General features: G+C 47.6%; 1 protein-coding gene across 1 annotated transcript in view; it reads right to left on the bottom strand.

Annotated features, from left to right (window-relative positions):
* LOC115465717 (sulfotransferase 6B1-like) overlaps window positions 1-23,360 on the bottom strand; it is a 76,811-nt gene that overhangs the window by 10,261 nt on the left and 43,190 nt on the right. The window contains exons 5-6 of the mRNA XM_030196399.1: window positions 14,407-14,501; window positions 614-770 (exon numbers count right to left, since the gene is read on the bottom strand). Of these exons, the coding sequence (XP_030052259.1) occupies window positions 614-770; window positions 14,407-14,501 (252 nt within the window). The remainder of the gene's footprint in view (window positions 1-613; window positions 771-14,406; window positions 14,502-23,360) is intronic.

The following is a 23,360-nucleotide window of genomic DNA, read 5'->3' as shown; positions in this document are numbered from 1 at the left end:
GGAAAAGAAACTGAAATGTGCCTGCTTTGTGAAATGTACATTTTTTTCTATTTTTGCATTTTGCAGAGTATAGGAGAAAATTCATTTCTGTTTCTCTTTTACCAGTATTTGCACTGCATACAGAGTCTGGCTTTCTTGAGGAAATCTCTATTTCAGTTTTTGTGGGCATGTTTTTTGTGGTTCCCTATTTTTCTTTAGTTGTAAACCATGGTGAACCCGTATGGGGATATGGTGGTATATAAACAACACATTGACACTGACATTTTAGTCTGGTGCATGTGCGTTTGTTGTTGTTGGTTTTTTTTAATAACCATAATGAATATGTGAGAGACGCATATAAGAAAATGAATATGCTGATATGCCAAGTCACATCTTTGCCCCCCAAATGAAATAGTCATACTACACCCATGGTTTTCAGTTAAGTGCACTTGTGAAAATTTACCTCTGGATCTTCAGTTCTAAACTAGCAGTCATGTACTCTGTTGCCAGATAAGGATCTTTGTAAAAATTTAAAACAAAAAAACAAAACAACTTAGGGTTTAAAAGGATAACCCTAACATTCTCTTTTTTGATATCTACACACTCTCTCTGGGGACAAATACTGACATTTTACCTTTTCGGAAGAGGAACTGACCAAACTGGCCATGGGTCTCCTGATAATTTGCTTTCATATTTTGAAAAGTGCTCTTGTCTGCAATTTCCTGGATCTGCTCCTGAGTCAGAGGGAGCCCAAAGAACTCCGCTATCTGTTTCACTCCTGCCACCAGGTTCTGAAAAGATAAAGGTCACACTTCAAACCGAATGCAAAGGAAATTTGTCTTCATGGTTTGCAATATCGCTCTTCTCTTTCTGGCATTATGATATCATATGACTGTACTTACAGACATTCTGATATAGGGTATGATACATACCTGTAGCAGGTGTTCTCCGAGGACAGCAGGCTGATTGTTCTTACGACTGGGGGTGACGTCCGCGGCAGCCCCCACCAACCGGAAAGAAGCTTCGCGGGACGGTCGGCACGCAGGGCACGCCCACCGCGCATGCGCGGCCGTCTTCCCGCCCGTGCGCGACCGCTCCCGCCAGTTGAATGACTAGCAAAAGATGAAACACACAACTCCAAAGGGGAGGAGGGAGGGTAGGTGAGAACAATCAGCCTGCTGTCCTCGGAGAACACCTGCTACAGGTATGTATCATACCCTTTCTCCGAGGACAAGCAGGCTGCTTGTTCTCACGACTGGGGTATCCCTAGCTCTCAGGCTCACTCAAAACAAGAACCCAGGTCAATGGAACCTCGCAACGGCGAGGAAACAACAGAAATTGACCTACGAAGAACAACTAACTGAGAGTGCAGCCTGACCAGAATAAATTCGGGTCCTGGAGGGTGGAGTTGGATTTACACCCCAAACAGATTCTGCAGCACCGACTGCCCGAACCGACTGTCGCGTCGGGTATCCTGCTGGAGGCAGTAATGTGATGTGAATGTGTGGACAGATGACCACGTCGCAGCCTTGCAAATCTCTTCAATAGTGGCTGACTTCAAGTGGGCCACTGACGCTGCCATGGCTCTAACACTATGAGCCGTGACATGACCCTCAAGAGTCAGCCCAGCCTGGGCGTAAGTGAAGGAAATGCAATCTGCTAGCCAATTAGAGATGGTGCGTTTCCCGACAGCGACCCCTAGCCTGTTAGGGTCGAAAGAAATAAACAATTGGGCGGACTGTCTGTTGGGCTGTGTCCGCTCCAAGTAGAAGGCCAATGCTCTCTTGCAGTCCAATGTGTGCAACTGACGTTCAGCAGGGCGGGTATGTGGCCTGGGGAAGAATGTTGGCAAGACAATTGACTGGTTAAGATGGAACTCCGACACCACCTTCGGCAGGAACTTTGGGTGGGTGCGGAGCACTACTCTGTTGTGATGAAATTTGGTATATGGAGCATGAGCTACTAGGGCTTGAAGCTCACTGACCCTACGAGCTGAAGTAACTGCCACCAAGAAAATGACCTTCCAGGTCAAGTACTTCAGATGGCAGGTATTCAGTGGCTCAAAAGGAGGTTTCATCAGCTGGGTGAGGACGACGTTGAGATCCCATGACACAGTAGGAGGCTTGATAGGGGGCTTTGACAAAAGCAAGCCTCTCATGAATCGAACGACTAAAGGCTCTCCAGAGATGGCTTTACCTTCCACACGATAATGGTAAGCACTAATCGCACTAAGGTGATTCCTTACTGAGTTGGTCTTGAGGCCAGACTCTGATAAGTGCAGAAGGTATTCAAGCAGGTTCTGTGCAGGGCAAGAACGAGGTTCTAGGGCCTTGCTCTCACACCACACGACAAACCTCCTCCACTTGAAAAAGTAACTCTTTTTAGTGGAATCCTTCCTAGAGGCAAGTAAGACCCGGGAGACACCCTCAGACAGACCCAACGCAGTGAAGTCTACGCCCTCAACATCCAGGCCGTGAGAGCCAGAGACTGAAGGTTGGGGTGCAGTAACGCTCCGTCGTTCTGCGAAATGAGAGTCGGAAAACACTCCAATCTCCACGGTTCTTCTGAGGACAACTCCAGAAGAAGAGGGAACCAGATCTGACGGGGCCAAAAGGGCGCTATCAGAATCATGGTGCCGCGGTCTTGCTTGAGCTTCAGTAAGGTCTTCCCCACCAAAGGTATGGGAGGATAAGCATACAGGAGGTCGGTCCCCCAATGGAGGAGAAAGGCATCCGACGCTAGCCTGCCGTGTGCCTGAAGTCTGGAACAGAACAGAGGCAGCTTGTGGTTGGTCTGAGAGGCGAAAAGGTCCACCGAGGGGGTGCCCCACGCTCGGAAGATCTTGCGTACCACTCTGGCATGGAGCGACCACTCGTGGGGTTGCATGACTCTGCTCAGTCTGTCGGCCAGACTGTTGTTTACGCCTGCCAGGTACGTGGCTTGGAGGAGCATGCCGAACCGACACGCCCAACGCCACATCCCGACGGCCTCCTGGCACAGGGGGCGAGATCCGGTGCCCCCCTGCTTGTTGACGTAATACATTGCAACCTGATTGTCTGTCCGAATTTGGATAATTTGGCAGGACAGCCGATCTCTGAAAGCCTTCAGTGCGTTCCAGATCGCTCGGAGCTCCAGGAGGTTGATCTGCAGATCCTTTTCCTGGAGGGACCACAGACCCTGGGTGTGAAGCCCATCGACATGGGCTCCCCACCCCAGGCGAGATGCATCCGTCGTCAGCACTTTCACGGGCTGCGGAATTTGGAACGGACGTCCCAGGGTCAAATTGGTCCGGATGGTCCACCAGAGCAGTGAAGTGCGGCAACTGGTGGAGAGGCGGATGACATCTTCTAGATTCCCGGTGGCTTGAGCAGATCTCATGTGAAGACGAGCCATGGGAGTCACATGAACTGTGGAGGCCATATGACCCAGAAGTCTCAACATCTGCCGAGCTGTGATCTGCTGAGACGCTCTGGTCTGCGAAGCCAGGGCCAAGAGGTTGGTGGCCCTCGCTTCGGGAAGGTAGGCCTGAGCCGTCTGGGAATTCAGCAGCGCTCCTATGAATTCCAGAGACTGAGTTGGCTGGAGATGGGACTTTGGGTAATTTATCACAAACCCCAGCAGCTCCAGAAGTTGAATAGTGCACTGCATGGACCGGAGGGCTCCTGCCTCCGAGGTGTTCTTGACCAGCCAATCGTCGAGATATGGGAACACGTGCACTCCCAGCTTGCGTAGGTAGGCCGCTACCACCACGAGGCACTTGGTAAACACTCGTGGGGCAGAGGCGAGCCCAAAGGGCAGCACACAATACTGAAAGTGCCGTGCGCCCAGGCGGAATCTGAGATACTGTCTGTGAGCTGGCAGTATCGGTATGTGAGTATATGCGTCCTTTAAATCCAGGGAACATAGCCAATCGTTTTTCTGAATCATTGGAAGAAGGGTGCCCAAGGAAAGCATCCTGAACTTTTCTTTGACCAGGAATTTGTTCAGGCCTCTCAGGTCTAGGATGGGACGCATCCCCCCTGTTTTCTTTTCCACAAGGAAGTACCTGGAATAGAATCCCTGCCCTTCCTGCCCGGGTGGTACGGGCTCGACCGCATTGGCGCTGAGAAGGGCGGAGAGTTCCTCTGCAAGTACCTGCTTGTGATGGGAGCTGAAAGACTGAGCTCCCGGGGGACAATTTGGAGGCAGGGAGGCCAAATTCAGGGCGTATCCGCACCGCACTATTTGGAGAACCCACTGGTCGGAGGTTATGAGAGGCCACCTTTGGTGAAAGAATTTTAACCTCCCTCCGACCGGCAGATCGTCCGGTACGGACACTTGTAGGGCGGCTATGTTCCCGTGGAGCCAGTCAAAAGCCCGTCCCCGGCTTTTGCTGTGGAGGCGCAGGGGGCTGCTTAGGCGCACGCTGTTGACGAGAACGAGCGCGCTGGGGCTGTCCCTGTGCCTGACGAGGCCTTCGGGCCGGCTGGTTGTACCTACGCTTCGCAAAAGAATAGGGTGCAGCCTGCCGGGCCCGGGAAAAACGTCCACCTGTGGAGGTGGATGCTGAAGGCGCCCGGTGGGAGAGCTTGTCGAGAGCGGTTTCCCGCTGATGCAGTTGGTCCACCATCTGCTCGACCTTCTCACCGAAAATGTTATCCCCCCGGCAAGGGACGTCAGTCAGTCTCTGCTGGGTGCGGTTGTCCAGGTCAGAGGCACGCAGCCATGAGAGCCTGCGCATCACTATACCTTGGGCCGCAGCACGAGATGCCACGTCACAGGTGTCAAAAATACCCCTGGACAGGAACTTTCTGCACGCCTTCAGCTGCCTGACCACCTCCTGATAAGGCCTGGACTGCTCCGGCGGGAGCTTCTCGACCAGGTCCGCCAGCTGTTGCACATTGGTCCGCATGTGGATGCTCATATAGAGCAGGTATGACTGGATGCGGGTCACGAGCATGGAGGATTGGTAGGCCTTCCTCCCAAACGAGTCCAGAGTGCGAGACTCCCGCCCCGGGGGCGCCGAGGCGGTATCCCTCGAACTCCGTGCCCTCTTGAGAGCAGAATCCACGACCGCTGAGTCATGGGGCAATTGGGGCCGCATGAGCTCTGGGTCAGAGTGGATCCTGTACTGGGACTCTGCTTTCTTGGGAATGGTGGGGTTAGTTAATGGTCGCACCCAGTTCCGGAGCAGCGTCTCCTTCAGGACATTGTGCAGCGGCACCGTGGAGGACTCTCTAGGTGGTGATGGATAGTCGAGGACCTCGAGCATCTCGGCCCTCGGCTCTTCCACAGAGACCACGGGGAAGGGAATGCTGATAGACATATCCCGCACAAAGGAGGCAAAGGAGAGACTCTCAGGAGGTGAGAGCTTCCTCTCCGGTGAAGGCGTGGGGTCCGAGGGAAGGCCCGTAGACTCCTCTGAGAAGAAATATCTAGGGTCCTCCTCTTCCCCCCACGAGTCCTCATCCTCGGTATCGGACATTAGCTCATGTAGCTGAGTCCTGTACCGGGCCCGGCTCGACGTCGAGGCACCGAGGTCTCGGTGTCGTCGAGCGGTGGACTCCCGCGCCGGCGGGGACGGAGCTCCCTCCATCGACGTCGACGGGGACTCCACCTGCGTGGCGGTCGAGACCGGCACCGCAAGCGGCGGCGGTGTCGACAGCCCCGGCGCCGGGCTAGAGCTCGCCGGCGCCACAGTCATTGGCGCCGGGGGCACAGCCTGGCGCATCAGCCCTTCCAGGATCCCCGGAAGGATGGCTCTGAGGCACTCGTCCAGGCCCGCTGCCGGGAAAGGCGGTGGGGCCGGTAAGGGTGTTGGTGCCGGAAGCTGCTGGGGGCCAGGAGACGGCACCGAGGTGCCGGAACCCCGACGCGTCAGTACCTCCACAACCGACGGAGACCTCTCCTCACGACGATGACGCTTCGGCGTCGTCTCCTCTCCGACATCGGGATGCACCGAAGGCGACCGGTGACGACGCTTCTTGTCTTTCTTCCGATGCACGTCACCGGCGCCGGAGGGCATGGAGGAGGAGGAGGTCGATCCCCCTCGGTCTCGAGGTACCGGGTCAGACAGGGTTCGGTCCCGCGGCCCACGAGCTGAGGGCGTGACCGGGGCCGACTGCCCACGCGGCCTCTCACCCCCACTCTCACCGGAAGACCGGCGGGCCGACGGGACCTGTTCTCCTGGGGTCGCTGCCATCGGTGCCGATGTCTCGGGCATCGATACCGGTACCGAAGGGCCGGGCGTCGATACCGATGCCTTCGAGGTCGACGTCGAGGGGCCGGCGCAAGTTCCAAAAAGACGGTCCCGCAGAACTTGCCTCGCAACCTGAGTCCGTTTCCGGAGACCGAGACACAAAGAACACGACTTGAGATTGTGCTCCGGCCCGAGGCACTGGAGGCACCAAGCGTGGGTGTCGGTCTGCGAGATCGGCCGGCCGCAGCGACCACACTTTTTAAATCCACTCGGGACCTTCGAGGACATCGACGGAAAAATCGCGTCGGCGAAGTCAAAGTCGTCAATGGTGGCTAAAATCACACCACGAAAAACAAACGACCGAGCGGCCACTAGGCCGCAATGTGGCGTCCCCGCTGGAAGCGAGGGAAAAAAGGGAGCGCGTGTCCCACACGCGCAGGGTTTCTTTTTTTTCTTTTTTTTTTTTAAAAGGAAACCGGGCGGTAACTAAAACCGATAAACAAAGTTAGAAAAAAGCACGATCAGCGTATACGCGATCGAACGATCCGGCGGCTGAACAGAGAGAGCGCAAAACACGACTCTCTCCAGGCGCGGAAAAAAAGGAACTGGCGGGAGCGGTCGCGCACGGGCGGGAAGACGGCCGCGCATGCGCGGTGGGCGTGCCCTGCGTGCCGACCGTCCCGCGAAGCTTCTTTCCGGTTGGTGGGGGCTGCCTCGGACGTCACCCCCAGTCGTGAGAACAAGCAGCCTGCTTGTCCTCGGAGAAATACAGTTACCCAGAAAATAATCAATCCAAACTGTATGATGACAGATTGCTAATCTAATTCATGTCTATTTCTGGACAGTGAACCACTACAAGAATAAAAGAATCTTCACTGTAAGTTTACCCCCCCCCCCCCACACCACCCTTTTACAAAGCTATGCTAGCGAATGCCAGTGAAGTAATGCCATCACAGTCCATTCATTACCGCGCTGCAGCCACTAATGCATCTTGGTAAAGGGGGCGGGGGTTTAATTTGGTATTGATCATTTCCTTTTAATTCTCAGCAGACCCAATTAAACATTTACTTATTTTAATGTATAACTCATTCATTCTTTGTTCCTTAATTTAGGTTATAAAAAGACATCCCACGGCAATGGGTATTTCTAACATTTTATTTTAACGTGATAACTTTTCACATTTAAATTTTAACATAATTATTTCTTCCACAGTCACAGAAGAGAGGGTAAAAACAGCATACAAGCATAAACAGAAAAAAAAAGCAAGACTGGGTCTTCAGGATAGAGATAACGGTCGTCATTTAATCTGAAAATGACCCGACACGGGCCATGTTTCGGCATACAAACGCCTGCCTCAGGGTTCAGAATGGTTCTTATGTGTATGTGGAATAGTGGGCGACAGTTGTGGGCAATATGCCCTAACTTCGTGGTTCATTTCCACTATTCCATATTATACACATAAGAACCATTCTGATCCCTGAGGCAAGCATTTGTACGCCGAAACACGGCCCGTGTCGGGTCATTTTCAGATTAAAGGATGACCGTTCTCTATCCTGAAGGCCCAGTGTTGATTATTTCTAACATGATAACCCTTAACATGATTATTTCTAACCTTGTATTTTTAACACGATAATTTTTTACATGATGGCTTCTAAAACTTTCACTTTAACATATTTACTTTAACACTTTTTACTTTTCATATTTATATAAAATGTTTGCTTTTCCAGATTTCTGCTTTTTAAAGTTGTTTTACTTATTCCCTTTGGTTTTCATTTTGCTTTCCTGTCATTGACAGGATTACACCATGTGTTTCTTTTTCACTGTCTATTTTTCAGACAGACTTATACAATTGTGTTTGTTTGTGTTAATTGATCCCTGACTTGTTACAGAGCTCATAACTATTGGTTCTTTTAAATCTATATTAAAAGAATACCGATTATTTGATTTATGCTATAGCGGTGAAACAAAATAAAAGCCATGATACAAATTCAAATGGAAATTCAATTTCATATTCCGCATTCTAAATCAATTTCATACTCAATTGCAAATTAAAAGCAATTTCAAGTTGATATCAAATATTCAATTATAATTTATGAAAATAAATTTAAAATTACAGTGATTGCTCATATACATGTGCATACATACATACTTACATATCCATAACGGACACTCACAATACAAAGGTTTCCTTCTCTGAAATTATATATCTAGCTTAGGTACACACACCTACCTAGCTTTTAGCTTTCCTTAAGTATCTTGAAACAAGTTACTTACGTTTTTCTTACACAAATATATGTGTCTTTACCTACCACTACACTTCCTTTCCTATTTAGGGATATTTTTCTATTATTAGTTCACATATATGATTTCTAATGCTTGCCTATTAAGGGACTCTTTAATGTCGAAAAAGTGGAACTAAGCCGCAGATGGACTTTTGTTTTGCCAAAACATCCAAATCGCTATTTTCAAAACCCATTTTTAAAATGTTGTTCAGTGCAGTATGCACAAATCACAAGTGGGTGTGTCAGGGGCATGTTTGGAGCAGGATTTAGGCGTTCCCAAAACTTGGATGTTTTTCTGCCGTAACGAAACAAAGTTAAAATGTCCAGGGCTAAAAGTTAGACGTTTTGGTCTAGACCTGTTTCAGTCACGACTAAGTCACATAAAGGTGCCCTAAATGACCATTGAAGAGATTAAGACATGACCCACCTTACTCCCCCAGTGGTGCTTATCCCCCTCCCACCCCCAAAGATGTGAAAGAAGTACATATCAGACTTTATGACAACTTCAGATGTTATGGCCAGTCCTATTAGAGTAGCAAGTAGGTCCCAGGTTTAGCCTAGTGGTTGGTGAAGTACAGTGTAGAGAATGGAACCCAGGCCCATATCCAACTGTTACACTTGTGGTGGAAAGTGTGAGCCATCCAACCCCCCCCCCCCAAAAAAAAACGTACTGTATCCCAGGGGCGTATCTGGACTCCGGCGGTAGGGGGGGCCAGAGCCAGAGGGAGGGGGCACATTTTAGCGCCCCCCCCCGCCCCCCCCGCCGCCGCCGCCGCCGCCGCCGAGCCCCCACCGCCACCAATAACTTAGTCTCTCCACCCCCCTCCCGCCGCCAACCCTCCCCCGCTGCCGTTCTTACTTTTGCTGGCGGGGGACCCCAACCCCCGCCAGCCGAGGTCTGCTTCCACCTGCCGCTGCCTTCAAAACTTCTTCTTCAGCCGGCGGGGGACCCCAAACCCCCGCCAGCCGCCCCGCGCTGTTTAAAATTCATCTTCGGCCTCCGTGGCCGTGCTGCTGGGATAGGCGGCGCTGTTGAAATCCACTTCGGAGTCTGACGTCGTTGTACGTTGTACGTGCTGCGACGTCAGACTCCGAAGTGGATTTCAACAGCGCCGCCTATCCCAGCAGCACGGCCACGGAGGCCGAAGATGAATTTTAAACAGCGCGGGGCGGCTGGCGGGGGTTTGGGGTCCCCCGCCGGCTGAAGAAGAAGTTTTGAAGGCAGCGGCAGGTGGAAGCAGACCTCGGCTGGCGGGGGTTGGGGTCCCCCGCCAGCAAAAGTAAGAACGGCAGCGGGGGAGGGTTGATGGCGGTAGGGGGGTCCAGGGCAAAATCTGCGGGGGCCCAGGCCCCTGAGGCCCCACGCAGATACGCCCCTGCTGTATCCACATATAGGTGACACCTGCAGATATAAGGAGTATTGTAGTGGTATACAGTTGGGTACAGTAGGTTTTTGGTGGATTTTGGATGACTCACCATACAATATAAGGGGGAAATGGTGAGATGTATACCTGGGACCTTTTATGTGAAGTCCACGCCTAGATCCCTTTCCTGGTCGGTGACTCCTAATGTGGAACTTTGCATTACGTAGCTATAGTTCAGGTTCCTCTTTCCCACAAGCATCAATTTGCACTTGCTCACCTTAAACATCATCTGCCATTTGGAAGCCCCGTTTCCCAGTCTCGTAAGGTGCTCTTGTAATTTTTCACAATCCTCTTGAAATTTAAGAACTTTGAAAAAAACTTTGTGTCGTCAGTAAATTTAATTACCTCACTAATTACTCCTATTTTACATTTCATCATACGCCTGCATCAGGGGTATGGCAATGTTGGCTTCTTTCAACGTTAGGTCCTGTGTCTAAGATTTATTTTGTCAATAAAATTACCTTTTACCATACTGGTGTTTTGTTTTCTTTGCCCTCTTCTGTGACTTGTTGTCTCTGAACTTTGATCACCTTCAGTGTGACCAGCCTCTCTTGCTTCCTTACAAACATAAGGGGTCCTTTTACTAAGCTGCGGTAAAAGGAGCCCTGTATTAGTGGTTGGCGCTGTTTTTGCAGCACGTTGTGGCCCATTTTACCGCAGCGGGTAAAAAAGGCTGAAAATAGCCATGGCCATACTGCAAGATTGCTCTTACCGCATGGCCATTTGAGGAGGAACATTTACCACCACCCAATGAGGTGGCGATAAGAGCTCCCGCGCTAATCCAGCGGTAACCAGGTAGTGCACGGTGATGCCCGATTACTGCTGTGCAAAAAAAAAATCAAGCCCTATTTTCTCCAGCGCAGGAAATGGCGAGCAACTGGGCTGGAACTACCACCGGCGCACGTGCTGAGCTGGCAGGAGCTCCAAATTGAGCCCCATAGAATATGCTAAATCAATTTAGGGAATGTTAACCTATGAACTAATGCTATGTAATTAGATTAATGTGTTTTAAAAAAATTATATTAAAACATATGTGTAGAAAAATTGAGTAAAAGCCTATAACAACTGAAAATGTTTGTCCTCTGCACATCCCTAATAACTATATTTAATAACTGAATGAATGCGTTCGCTCACTTCGCTGGTCTGTGCTGTGGGTCCTGACGCAGGATGTCGGGACTCGCGGTGCGGATCGGTGGGGTGGGCGGGTGCGCCGGGGACTGGCGCTGAGGAGGACTAAGGCTGGTGGGGGTTGGGGACCCCCGCCGGCAGGGGTGCCTTGCGGCGGCGGTGGGGGTGTCGGGAGTGGCGGGGGAGGGTTGGTGGCGGCAGAGGGTTATCGGCAGGGGGGGGGTCGGCGGCTGAGGTAGGCGGGCTAAAATATACCCACCCACACACTTTGGGCTCTGGACCCCCCTCCCGCCGAGGTCTGGCTACGCCCCTGGAACAGAGGCTGGGTAAGGGGGACAGGGACTGACAGAGCTGTGAGAGAGGAGTAGAAATAGGCTGTGAGGGTCAAAGGAACTCAGAGAGGGCATGGGCTGTGTGGGGAAAGGTTGCTGGCAAAAGGAGATATGATCTGGGAGAGAAGAATACCACCCTTACGCCAAGCCCCCTCCCTACCCATCTTCAAATCCTTGCTCAAAGCCCACCTCTTCAATGTTGCTTTCGGCACCTAACCTTTATACCTTTCAGGAAATCTAGACTGCCCCTATTTGACTGACTGTACATTTGTCCTTTAGATTGTAAGCTCCTTTGAGCAGGGACTGCCCTTCTATGTTAAATTGTACAGCGCTGCGTAACCCTAGTACCGCTTTAGAAATGTCAAGTAGTAGTAGTAGTAGTAATGGGCATCTCTGGAGGTATGAGGAAGTCTGGGGGAGTACAGGAAATATGCACATGCATTGAATTATCAAATACGTATCTTCCAGAGCACATATAGCAAATACAAAATACATAATATAGCAAATGACAGCAGAAAATGACCAAATTGGCTCATCCAATGCAAGTTATTATTCTTGCATGTTTGGTACATGAACATTTGGAGGGGCATTTTCAATATGACGTCCAAGTCGGACTTTGGACGTTTTGTGATAAACGTCCGAAATCCAAATAGGAAACGACCATTTTTGAAACCGCAGAATTTCTCTCTTTTTCTTTTTCAAAAATACCATTTATAACAACCCTTTGTGTTCTTTGTGCCATTGGGATGTAGGAAAGGCCACCATTTTTAGTAGACTGGTCCCCCAGATGTCCCAAGAGAGCAATGGGGCACCCTAGGGGGCAATACTGTGAATGTCATAGAAATGCTCCCAGATACACATCTCATCGTTGCTCCCTTATCTTGTTTGCTGAGCCCTTCAAAACCCACTCAAAACCTACTGCCCCCAACTGTACACCACTAGAATAACCCTTATGGGTGAAGGGGGCATATATATATGTGGGAACAGTGGGTTTCTGGTGAGTTTTAGAGGGCTCACAATTTCCACCACAATTGTAACTTGTGGGGGGGGGGGGGGAGATATGGGCCTGGGTCCACTTATCTACAGTGACCTGCATGCAGCTCTAATGGACCTGGCTATAAAATCTGAGGCTGTCATAGAGGCTGGTAATTTTTTTTCACATTTTTGAGGGGGGGGGGGGGGGTCAGTGCCCACTGGGGTAGTAAGGTTGGGTCATTCCCAATTCTCTCCAGTGGTCATTTGGTCATTTAGGGCACCTTTTTATGCCTTATTCGTTATAAAAAGAGGTCTTGACCAAATCATTTAGATTTTCGCCCTGGACGTTTTTAGTTTGTTTCATTATGGCTGTAAAACTTCCAAGTGTAAGGCACACCCTAAGCCCACCTAATCCCACTCCTAAAATGCCCTGGCACGCCCCCTTGTGATTTTGACGCACTGCAGACAAATTGCACAGACATTTGCAAAAGGTTTTGACACTTTTTGGATGTTTTTCTCTTTTGACAATGAGCGCCATACATTCTCATATGCAACCCAAATGCCATACCCTCATCTTGTATTTTACCTCAGCTCTGAATCCCTTTCCTACTACGCTTTCCAAATCAATCCTGTGTGCCTAGAATCTGTTACTGAACTGGCTTGTTTTCTCTATTGACAAGACACCTCTATGATTTTAAAAGATCAACACTAAATCCAGGTCCCTTTCCATATCTTATTGTCAATTTTCTAACAATTTAAAAAGCCACTTTCCACGCTGGTCACAAAATCCTAATCTGCTTAGCCTCTCTTTACAGAGGAGTTGTTCCATCTAGGGCCACACTTCAATTAAAATTTTCAAACATGATAAATCGTGCAAGTAAAGGTATATATAAAACATTACTTATTTCCAATTTCAGCTCCTTATGACTCTGGGCAAATCCCTTAACCTTCCATTGCTCCAGGTACAAAATAAGTACCTGTACATAATATTTAAACCACCTTGATAATAACCACAAAAAAGGCAATATATCAAACACCACCGATAATTTCCCTTCCTCCCACCCCCAGATCTAACATAGGTCCATTTTCTCTCTTTCTTTCCTAGGGTCCATTCTCTTCCTCTTTCTGTCTCTATCTTCCTTTCCTCCCTCCCTCTCATTGTCCAGTACCTCTCCCTCCCTCCCCTCCACTCCCAGAGCAGCAACAAAACATGGTGGTGAACAACATCAAGCTCATCTTGTAACTGCTGGAAGTCCCTGCCTTGATCACAGCTTCCACCCGTGGCCGCTCCAGTTCTGCTTGCAGGTTTGCAGCTCACTCCCCTTCCCCCATACAGGGTTCAGCATCTATCCTCCTTCTTAATCCTCTGCCCCTGCTGGTCTACCTTAAAGGTGGTCTTTTGTTGGTTCTTAGCAGCAGCTGCATTGGCCTGCTTTGAAGCGTACTCTCAGGCCCATCCTGACTCCTTTGACATCACTTTGTTTCAGCATGGTCAGGGTGGGTCAAAGGAAAAGCTTCAGAGCAGGCCACAGGCAGTGTATGTGCAATGCTGCCAATGCCAGGGACCAAGGGAAGACCACCTTTAAGGTAGACTGCCTTTTTTTTTTAGGGGGAGGGGGATTGGTGATGTTGAATTGCCAGGGGGTGGAAATATGCCAGATCATGCTGAGGACAGGTGTTGGGAGTGGAAGACAGAAGAAGAGAAAGTTTGGAGGAGATGTGATTAATTTTATAAATTGCAATTAATAATTAATGCATTAATCACAGAGTTAACTGTGATTAACTTGCAGCCCTAGTTGCATCCCATTTATAATTTTCATTGTCCTTCTCTATACCTGCTCGAGTTCTGCTATATCTTTTGTGAGATGGGATGACCACAACTACACAGAATACGCAAGGTGCTTTGCAACGCGGAACTATAAAGGGGTATTATAATAGTCTTTGCTGTATTCTCCATCTACTACTGAATAATTCCTAACATTCTACTTGACTGTTGACCACCATCATGCTTTCTGCTTAGTAATATTTATTCTTTTCAACTTGATGCTCACCAGAAAAGAAGTCAGGTAGATAAATCAACAGTAAAATGCCACATTCTTACACCTCACCTTTTTCATGTCTTCATAAGTAACGATCAGAACATCATCATCATCAACATAGTTGTTCCAAGCAAGCATATATTTAAAATAACAGCCGTAGAAGACTGCAATCAATAAGATAATTAAAAAAAATATATAAGTAGTCTTCATGAAACAAGGCCCTGACAACCACTTTAAGTTATATTTGGGTTTCATCATTGTTTTCTCAATTACCTTTACAATGCTAGAGGAAGCCTTTTTTACATGAATTTTGGAGATGATGTGTGTGCTAGTACATTGCAGAATATAATTCCAGCTTCTTATTTTTACATTTCAACAGATGAATGCCAATAAGAGAAAGAGAATTGGCATGCGAGTAGGGAGGTGAGAGAGATTGGTCTGGGCAGGCCTACAATACAGATATGGATTCCCTAATTCACATAGGGAATCCACATCTGTATTGAAAAAGACTTTGGTATTTATAACTACCCTGAGGTATGTCTTAAGTGCTTGCTGTAAGGGCAGATGTAAACACCATTATCTCTTTGATCTCTGCCCCTCCCAAGAGACACCCCCTGACATTTGATCCACTCAGCCCACCCGAAAGGCATCATTTCCCCAATTCCATATCTTCCTGGATGTCCCTGTAGCACAGAGGCTCCCCCATTGGGCCCCTTCCTTGGTACTAACCTCCTTTTGCAATCAAGACCCACTGTAGCACACATATCCCTCAGTTACAAACTGCACCAACACGAGCAAACTCACTCCAGGCCCAAAAGTCTCCCATCCTAAAGTGCAACCTATGTAAGCAGGCTCCTCCAGCAGCCCCCCACCCCACCCTCCAACTGACTCCCTATATTTACTGTAGGTCCCTGGTGTCTAGAGGGGTGTGGCTCAAGCCATGCAAAATGAATGCCTAAATGTCAGGCAGTATTACCGCTTGGGTTCAAGCTTCCATATAAGGGTATGTTGCTATGGGGGCTCTTGATTGGAGGTATATGTAAGTACCATGAGAAAGTCTTGACCAGGAAGGAGTGTTTCATGTTGGGGTTTTGATTGGGTGGGAGGGGACTCTTTATCATGAGTGTATGTGTGTTGTAGGGAGGGTCTTGATCAGGTGGAAGTCTGTGCCATATATGGGGGGACTGTGCCACTGTGGGGGTTTCAAATTGGAGGGAGAGCTGGCATCAAGAAAGCTTTGATGGGGGGGGGAGGGAGACCGGCTACAGGGGGGTCATAATCAGAAGGGAGGCCTTATATAGGGGCTGCCATTTGGGAGGAGACACTGATGCTGGGATTGGGGCCCTTTATAGAGGGAGCAGTGATTTTTGAAAACTGCTCTCCTATCCTTGTTGGGAGACAGGGGGGTTTTAATGGTTTTTTTCCCCTTATACAGCTTGTTAACATGGCCTACTCTCCCTCTGTATATGAAAGGATTTTGACACATGATCCTGCATTTCTTTTATAAGAAGCTCTATGTTTGGCAGAACCTCTTATAAAATAGTATGGAAATTCCATGTGACAGACATATGAATTCCCTCTCCATGTTCTATCTAAAACTCTGCCTGTACATATTCTTTCCTGTCTTCTTGACAAAGATTTCTTCCAGTTTGATGATTTTTGCACTTCATATCCTGTGATGAATCAGAAAATCTTTAGGTATTTAACTGACTGGTAACTCCAATTTATGAAACATCTCCTTTAAGGAGTTTAACCATACCTGTTTATTCCCTCCTTGATCACATAATTTAGTAGACAAATCACTCAATCCCATCTAGTCCCATCTCCCAAATGATTAAGCCTACAAGAGATAATTTAAGTTGGGAATTCTGTCTCTCACACATTCAATTTCCAACCCGTAGGTCAATAACAAACGATCTGTCCATGAAACTGGACTGGAACCAGAATAGTGCAATGTATTCTCAACGGCTAATGAGTCAGTTCTTGAACTAACTAACCAATCCCAGATCTTCCATCAAAGACAAAAAAAAAAAAATCCCCCCCAGCCCCTCCGAGAATCAAATCTGATGAAATATTAAAATCAACTACAAATCAAAAAGAGGTGGGTTGGGTGAAGTAGGGATAAGTTCTGGGTTGGCTATAATATTAGTACTTTCTGTTCTATGACATAGGGTTATTACGATAGGAGGGAGAATTAATAACCTGGGTGGGCTTTCTTCTCAGATTGCTCTGTGGATTACTGTTTATGTTCCTGCCCAGATATTTTGTAAAACATTGCACAACTCTGGTTACACTGTTATTTGAGAATCTTTCACTTTGTTCAATAAAATTGTTCATATATAATAGGACTGGGAAGGGTTTCATGGGATTAGATGGATTAGTGGCTGTTCCATGTTATATTGTAGGCAGTGTGTGTTTTCTAGCAAAAAAGGTGCTGGTACTCAAATGCCGGGCCATCCTTCGGGGGAGAGGTAATCACTGAGGGATCCACCCTACAATAGCCAGGCCCCCTGCAACCAGTCACAGAATCTATGAAAAGGCAAAATTGGTGTGTAGAGCCCGAGCTCTTTCATTATAACTTGGGGACGAGTCAATTTTAGCAGACAATGAAAAAGGTGCCAGTACTCAGTACCCCCAAGTATCCCCTCAAAAAAAGCCCTGATTGTAGGTGGCTATAAGAGCCAGAGCTCGCTACTTTATTTAATACCTTTATTTGTGTATTAAAGTTAGAAAGCATTGACTGAATTATGCATATGATTTTCTCTACCTTTATTTGATGCCATTGTTTATTTGTATAAGATTTGAACACAAAATCAACTAAAATCATAAAAGGAAAAGTGATTGCAAAAACCACAGGAGGGATCCTGCAAATGAACTAATAGAATTAAGAGCTCTATAAAACAGAGTAGAAATCACGATCTCCTCCAGCTCTTTTAGATCGAGATAAAAGACCCTCCATGTCCAAGAAAACTAGCACATCCAAACTGCCTTACAAATCATAGCCACACCCCTACCCCATTTTCCTATCCTGTGCACATTCAAAATCTGGAGCTCATCGGGATACACTGGGTAATTTTATAAAGTAGATGCTCACACCAACAAGGGTGAAAGAGAGGAGAGTTCCAAGTGACCAAGGCAAACAAGCAGTAAGAGCGTCGAAGAGTTTATTTGCCCCCCCCAGCCCGAGGCCCATCACCTCCCCAAGGCGCATCAACCCCTTAGGCTTGTCACACCCCCACCCCCCCGGAGGCACATCTTACCCCCCCCCAACAATGCACATCACCCCACCCTCTTCCTCCTAGCAAGGGGATACACAGAGCAGTCGTATAGCTGTCAACTCCTCTACCAGTCCCCTGCCCCAGAACAGGAAGTAACGTCAGAAGGCGGAGGGGACTGGCGGAGCAGACAGCCGCATGACTGCTCCATGCACCCCCTTGCTGCCTGCACCCGGAGTGGACCGCCCCCCACCATCCCACCCTTGATACGCTACTGGTTGACACTAATTGACACAGATTTGCAGTTATATGCGCAATGTACCTAGGCACTATTCTATAAACAGATTCCTAAATGCTATAGCTTCCAATTGCAAAGGTGTGCACATGGGCATATCAGGTATGTTATACCTCCTTTCTGTAGTACAATGAAAGCGGTTTATATATTATCTATAGGTACATGAAATACTATCCTTTATGAGCACAACAGCAAACAGTTAAAAACTGTTTTGTTTACTTTTGCAGCAACTATGAACATGTGAGCCTGTGAAATTTCTCTGTTCAATACTATTCAGCTGTCTCTTTGTTGGATCAATTTATTGTGTAAAGGATCTTAATGTTTGTAAAAACATTGAACTTACTCCCATAGAGAATTCAGGACTGCTGATGCAGGCACTTGCTGAAACACAGCTGTGTCATGTCGTCAATAAATTATTAACCTTGAGTATGGCTCCAGTGACATCCATATCCCCTTGGCCATCTCTACTCTTGGTCTGTAAGTCACTCCACTGGAGACAAAAGGGCAATCTCCTTTTTCATACTGTCAGAAACTTACAGTGCCACCTCTTCTCAATACACCCAGCAACTCTGCCACATGAAAATTACTGTTTATGTAAACTACTATTCCACTTCCTTTCTTTCCTGTCTTCCCTGAAAATATTATAGCCTGGTAAGACTATCCTGATTACAAAACTCACTCAATATGTTTCTGGGACAACTACAAGATTTATATCTGTCTCTAGAAAATCAAGAATTTCATTCCCAAGACTTTGAGCATTTCAGTTCATAGACTTCTAGATATTGTCTTGTCTTTGCTTCTCTCTGTATATCCTCATACCTGCCCCTCAGGTAGAGCTGGAGGAGAAGCCTACCTATACTTTCCATTACCAGACTGTGGTTAGATGCACCTGGATTGCCTTAGGTGTCACAGAACTTGTTTTATTGTTATACTGCCATCTGGTGATTGTACTGACAAATCTGTAAAGCTTTCAGCAGAACTGTAACCTTTACCCTGATAGTTTCTTCCTATGGATGAAAAGCCTTACTTTAGAGGAGATCTGCCTTATTATGTGAGGACTCTCCAGGCTAGAATTATTAAAGTGCAATACCGTGTTAGCACATTCTGTTATTCAATATGTCCCACTGCTTAAAATAAGATCTGTGGTAAAATAATGTACATTAATGGCATTATCAGGCACTAACAGGGTAGTGCATTTCATCTAGCCCTCCACAGTTTTCATGTTTTAAACTCAGCATAGAATTTTTCCTTGTCTTTCCCAATTGCAGTAAGCGCTGAAATACGAGAGAACTTTTCTTTTTATACAGAACCTCAGAACTGACCTTGCCGCTTCAGTTTCTTTGAGACCTCACACAGATAACTTTGATTTTTTAACGAATCAGCCAAGTAACATCAAACAACGCACGATCTGGCAGCCTTGCGGAAATTACTAAAGACTAATCTGTTCAAAGAGACTTATCAAAATGATCCTTCATAAACGTTCTGACATCAAAACTTTACCAGAACAAGTTAACATTGAACTCTTTTATTTGGTTACTTTAATCACATTGTCATTACTGATCATTATACATTACCCTTGATCTCAAATACCTGAAATGAATTGTATATTTACTTCTAATTTACTTTATATTTTCTGTACTTTAATTGCAATAATATTCTGTACTTCTTATTCCGGAAATGGCGATCGCCAATACGGCACAATGTAAGCCACACTGAGCCGGCAAAGAGGTGGGAAAATGTGGGATACAAATGCAGCAAAATAAATAAATAAATAAAGTATTCATAGATCTTAATACATTTGTGTTCAAATACTTTGCTCAGGTTACACTTGTTCTCAATCTATTCTTCAGTAAATTCTACGAGCCTAACTTTTTTTTTAGAAAAAGGAGAATGTCTCAATCCCCAAGCAAGAATGACTAAGCAATTCAAGAAAAGAAAAAAGGTCAACCCCATATGTGCAGCTAGATAAACTAAGACAAAGCAATGAGGTCAGATGAGATATCTTATTGAATAATTAAGCAGTCCAGGAGGACTGGAGAAGAGCTGTCAAAATATAGGGTCTTAGAGACAGGGAGGCATATTTTCAAAGCACTTAGACTTACAAAGTTACATGGAGGGGCATAATCGAACGGCGCCAGTGAAATCGATGGCCAGCCATCTTCGGGACCGGCTCCGCAAAGGGGCGGAGCAAACCGTATTTTCGGAATACGGTTGGGGCCGGCTAAATCGTTTACATGAGATGGCTGGCTTCGTTTTCCAGCCATAATGGAAACCGGGCCCGGCCATCTCAAACCCGGCGAAATGCAAGCCATTTGGTCGTAGGAGGAGCCAGCATTTTTAGGGCACTGGTACCCTGACATGCCAGGACACCAACTGGGCACCCTAGGGGGCACTTCTAAATATTAAAAAAAAAATAGGTGCCAGGAGTATAGCTCCCTTACCTTGTGTGCTGAGCCCCCCGATTCCCCCCAAAACCCACTCCCCACAATTCTACACCATTACCATAGCCCTAAGGGGTGAAGGGGGCACCTACATGTGGGTACAGTGGGTTTTGGGGTTTTTTTGGAGGGTTCAATATTTATCACCACAACTGTAACAGGTAGGGGGGGGGGGGGGGCTGAGTCCACCTGCCTGAAGTGCACTGCAGCCACTAAATACTGCTCCAGGGACCTGCATACTGCTGTCAAGGAGCTGGGTATGACATTTCAGACTGGCAAATAAATGTTTTATTTTATTTTTTGGGGGGTGGGAGGGGGTTGGTGACCACTGGGGGAGTAAGGGGAGGTGATCCCCACTTCCCTCCGGTGGTCATCTGGTCAATTGGGGCACTTTTTTGAAACTTGATCCTAAAAATAAATGGACCAAGTCCAGCCGGTGAAATGCTCGTTCGAACCGGCCACTTTTTTTCCCATTATAAGGCGAAGCCGGCCATCTCGTACCCAAGCCCCCGCCCCGCCTTCACTACCCTACCAACACGCCCCCTTGAAGGTTGGCTGGCGCCATGACGAAAAAGCAGTTGGGGCTGGCCAAAATCGGCTTTTGATAATACCAATTTGGCCGGAATCAGGAGATCGCCGGCAATCTCCCGATTTGTGTCGGAAGATTGCCGGCGATCACTTTCGAAAATGAGCTGGATAGTAATTCATAGCTTTGTTAGTCCCAGCAAACCAGTTCAAGACAAATACATATGTGCAGCCTGCCTAATGCTCACACCCAGTGGTGTGCTGGATTTTTTTTTTAACACGCTCTCTCTCTGTTCATAGCTAGCCCTGCAATTTGGGGGGGGGGGGGGCTGTGGTGGACAAGGGGGGGGCAACACATTCCTCTCTCTTCCCCCTCCCCCCTCATGCAGGCATGCTAGGCATACCTTTGCTGAAAGCTGATGATTTACCACTGCTATTCTGCTGATTGAAGACCAATAAGTAAGGTTTTTCTCATACGCCCCAGGCACATTCCAAAAACTGACATATTCTAAATAGAAAATAAAATTCATTTTCTACCTTTGTTGTCTGGTCATTTTGTTTTTCTTATTGTGTTAGACCCAGTCTCTGGTTTCTGCTTTCCTCTTTTTTCTCTTAACTGTTTTGCCAGAGTCTCCTTGTCCACTTGGCACTTCCTTTCTCTTCATGTCCACCATCCATCTTCTCTCTGCATCCCTATCTGTCTGACCCAGCATCACCCTCTGTCTTCCCACCAAGTTGAGCATCTCCAATTTATTTATTTATTTGTTACATTTGTACCCCACATTTTCCCACCTATTTGCAGGCTCAATGTGGCTTACATAGTATTGTAAAGGTGTTTGCCAGTTCAGTTGATAACAAATACAAGGTTATATTGTGGTCAGATGAGGTAGATGTCAAAATCAGGCGTCATGGGGTCGAAGGGAGTGTGGATAGTGGATTGTCCAGTAAGATCATTGGTTATGCTGTGTTTGAAAAGGTGAGTTTTCAGTTGTTTCCTGAAGTTTAGATGGTCATGGATTGTTTTCACAGCATATGGGAGTCCATTCCTGTCAGGTCCCCGAGGCAGAACCTAGATTCGTGAGCCCTTGGACCCCTGCCGTGGAGCGACAGAGACAGGCAAGACCACCCTGGAACTGGATACAAGGAAGAACAGGACTGGAACTCTGGAGTGGAGTAGTAACTGAGGCAGGCAACTGGAACCGGCAGAACAGGAACAGCTTCACCTGCGCTTGACCACCGTTCCGCTGGAGTTGAGCTCCAGCGTGCGGGTGGCCGGCAGGACAAGGCCGGAACTGAAGATCCAGAGGACCCACCCTGGGTCTGGGAAACACGAGGGAAGCTAGACTAAACACTAGACTCATACTAAAAGCTGCTGTGCAGCCACTAGCAAGAAACACAAGACAGACTAAGGAGATACACACTAGCTAGAAGCAGGACTCAGGATATACATACTAGCTAGGCAGAAGCAGGGTTCAGGATATACACACTAGCTAGGCAGCAGCAGGGTTCAGAAAATACAAGCAAGCCTGGCAGAAACAGGATTCAGGATATACCAGCAGGCTTGGAAAAGCAGACAGAAGAAGTAACCAGGAACTAGCAGAGTCTTTGGGGCTGGCAGCAGACAATAGAATAAACCTGGAGCTAACAGTGTCTTTGGGCAGACAGCAGACAGAAGAATAAACCAGGAGCTAGCAGGGTCTTTGGACAGGCAGCAGACAATAGAATAAACCAGGAGCTAACCGAGTCTTTGGGCAGGCAGCAGACAGCGGAAAAACCCAGAGATAACAGGATCAGGGCTGAAGCTACAGACTCCAAACACAGACAGAGAGAAAAGGGCTGTAGCTTCAGACTCCAAACTTGGAGCAAGGCAATAGAAGGACAAGCAGTCCACAGACACAAAGTAGCAGGGCAGAGCCCCTCACAGAAGGACTAGCAGTCCGCAGACACAAGACAGCAGATGGGCAAAAGCCCCAGAGAAAGGCTAAGTAGCAGCGCAACAGAGCACACACTAACCTGACGACCTATAGCATAACATGCAAAGGCCCTGAATGCAAGCACAGCACTTCCTTATGAAGGCCCTCACTAATGATGTCACCTGCGCAGGACAAGAGCAGGGAACACACTCACACCAAAGAGAGGCTTGACACACATAGGAAGTGAACACACAGGAAAGACAAGCAGGAGCCATCTTGGAAACTGGCACAGAGCAGGCGGAAGCCATCTAAGATGCTGGCTCCCCAGAGAGGCATAGCCCACACAGATGAGGTCTAGTGAAGTAATCAGCACACAGAGCCAGAGACAAAACTAACACAGACAGACAGAAGCCAGCACAGATGCTGACCCCCAGAAATAAGGTAAGGCTGAGGGTGGTCACGGCCACAGACGTGACAATTCCATAGTTGTGCACTTATGTAGGAGAAGCTAGATGCGTAAGTTGTTTTGTATTTTAGTCCTTTGCAATTTGGGTAATGTAGGTTTAGGTGTGATCATGATGATCTGGTTCTGTTTCGGGTTGGTAGATCTATGAGGTCTGTCATGTATCCTGGGACG

The sequence above is a fragment of the Microcaecilia unicolor genome, chromosome 3, assembly GCF_901765095.1.
Source record: "Microcaecilia unicolor chromosome 3, aMicUni1.1, whole genome shotgun sequence".
In the NCBI taxonomy this organism is placed as follows: Eukaryota; Metazoa; Chordata; class Amphibia; order Gymnophiona; family Siphonopidae; genus Microcaecilia; species Microcaecilia unicolor.
This window is presented reverse-complemented; position numbering and strand designations above follow the sequence as displayed.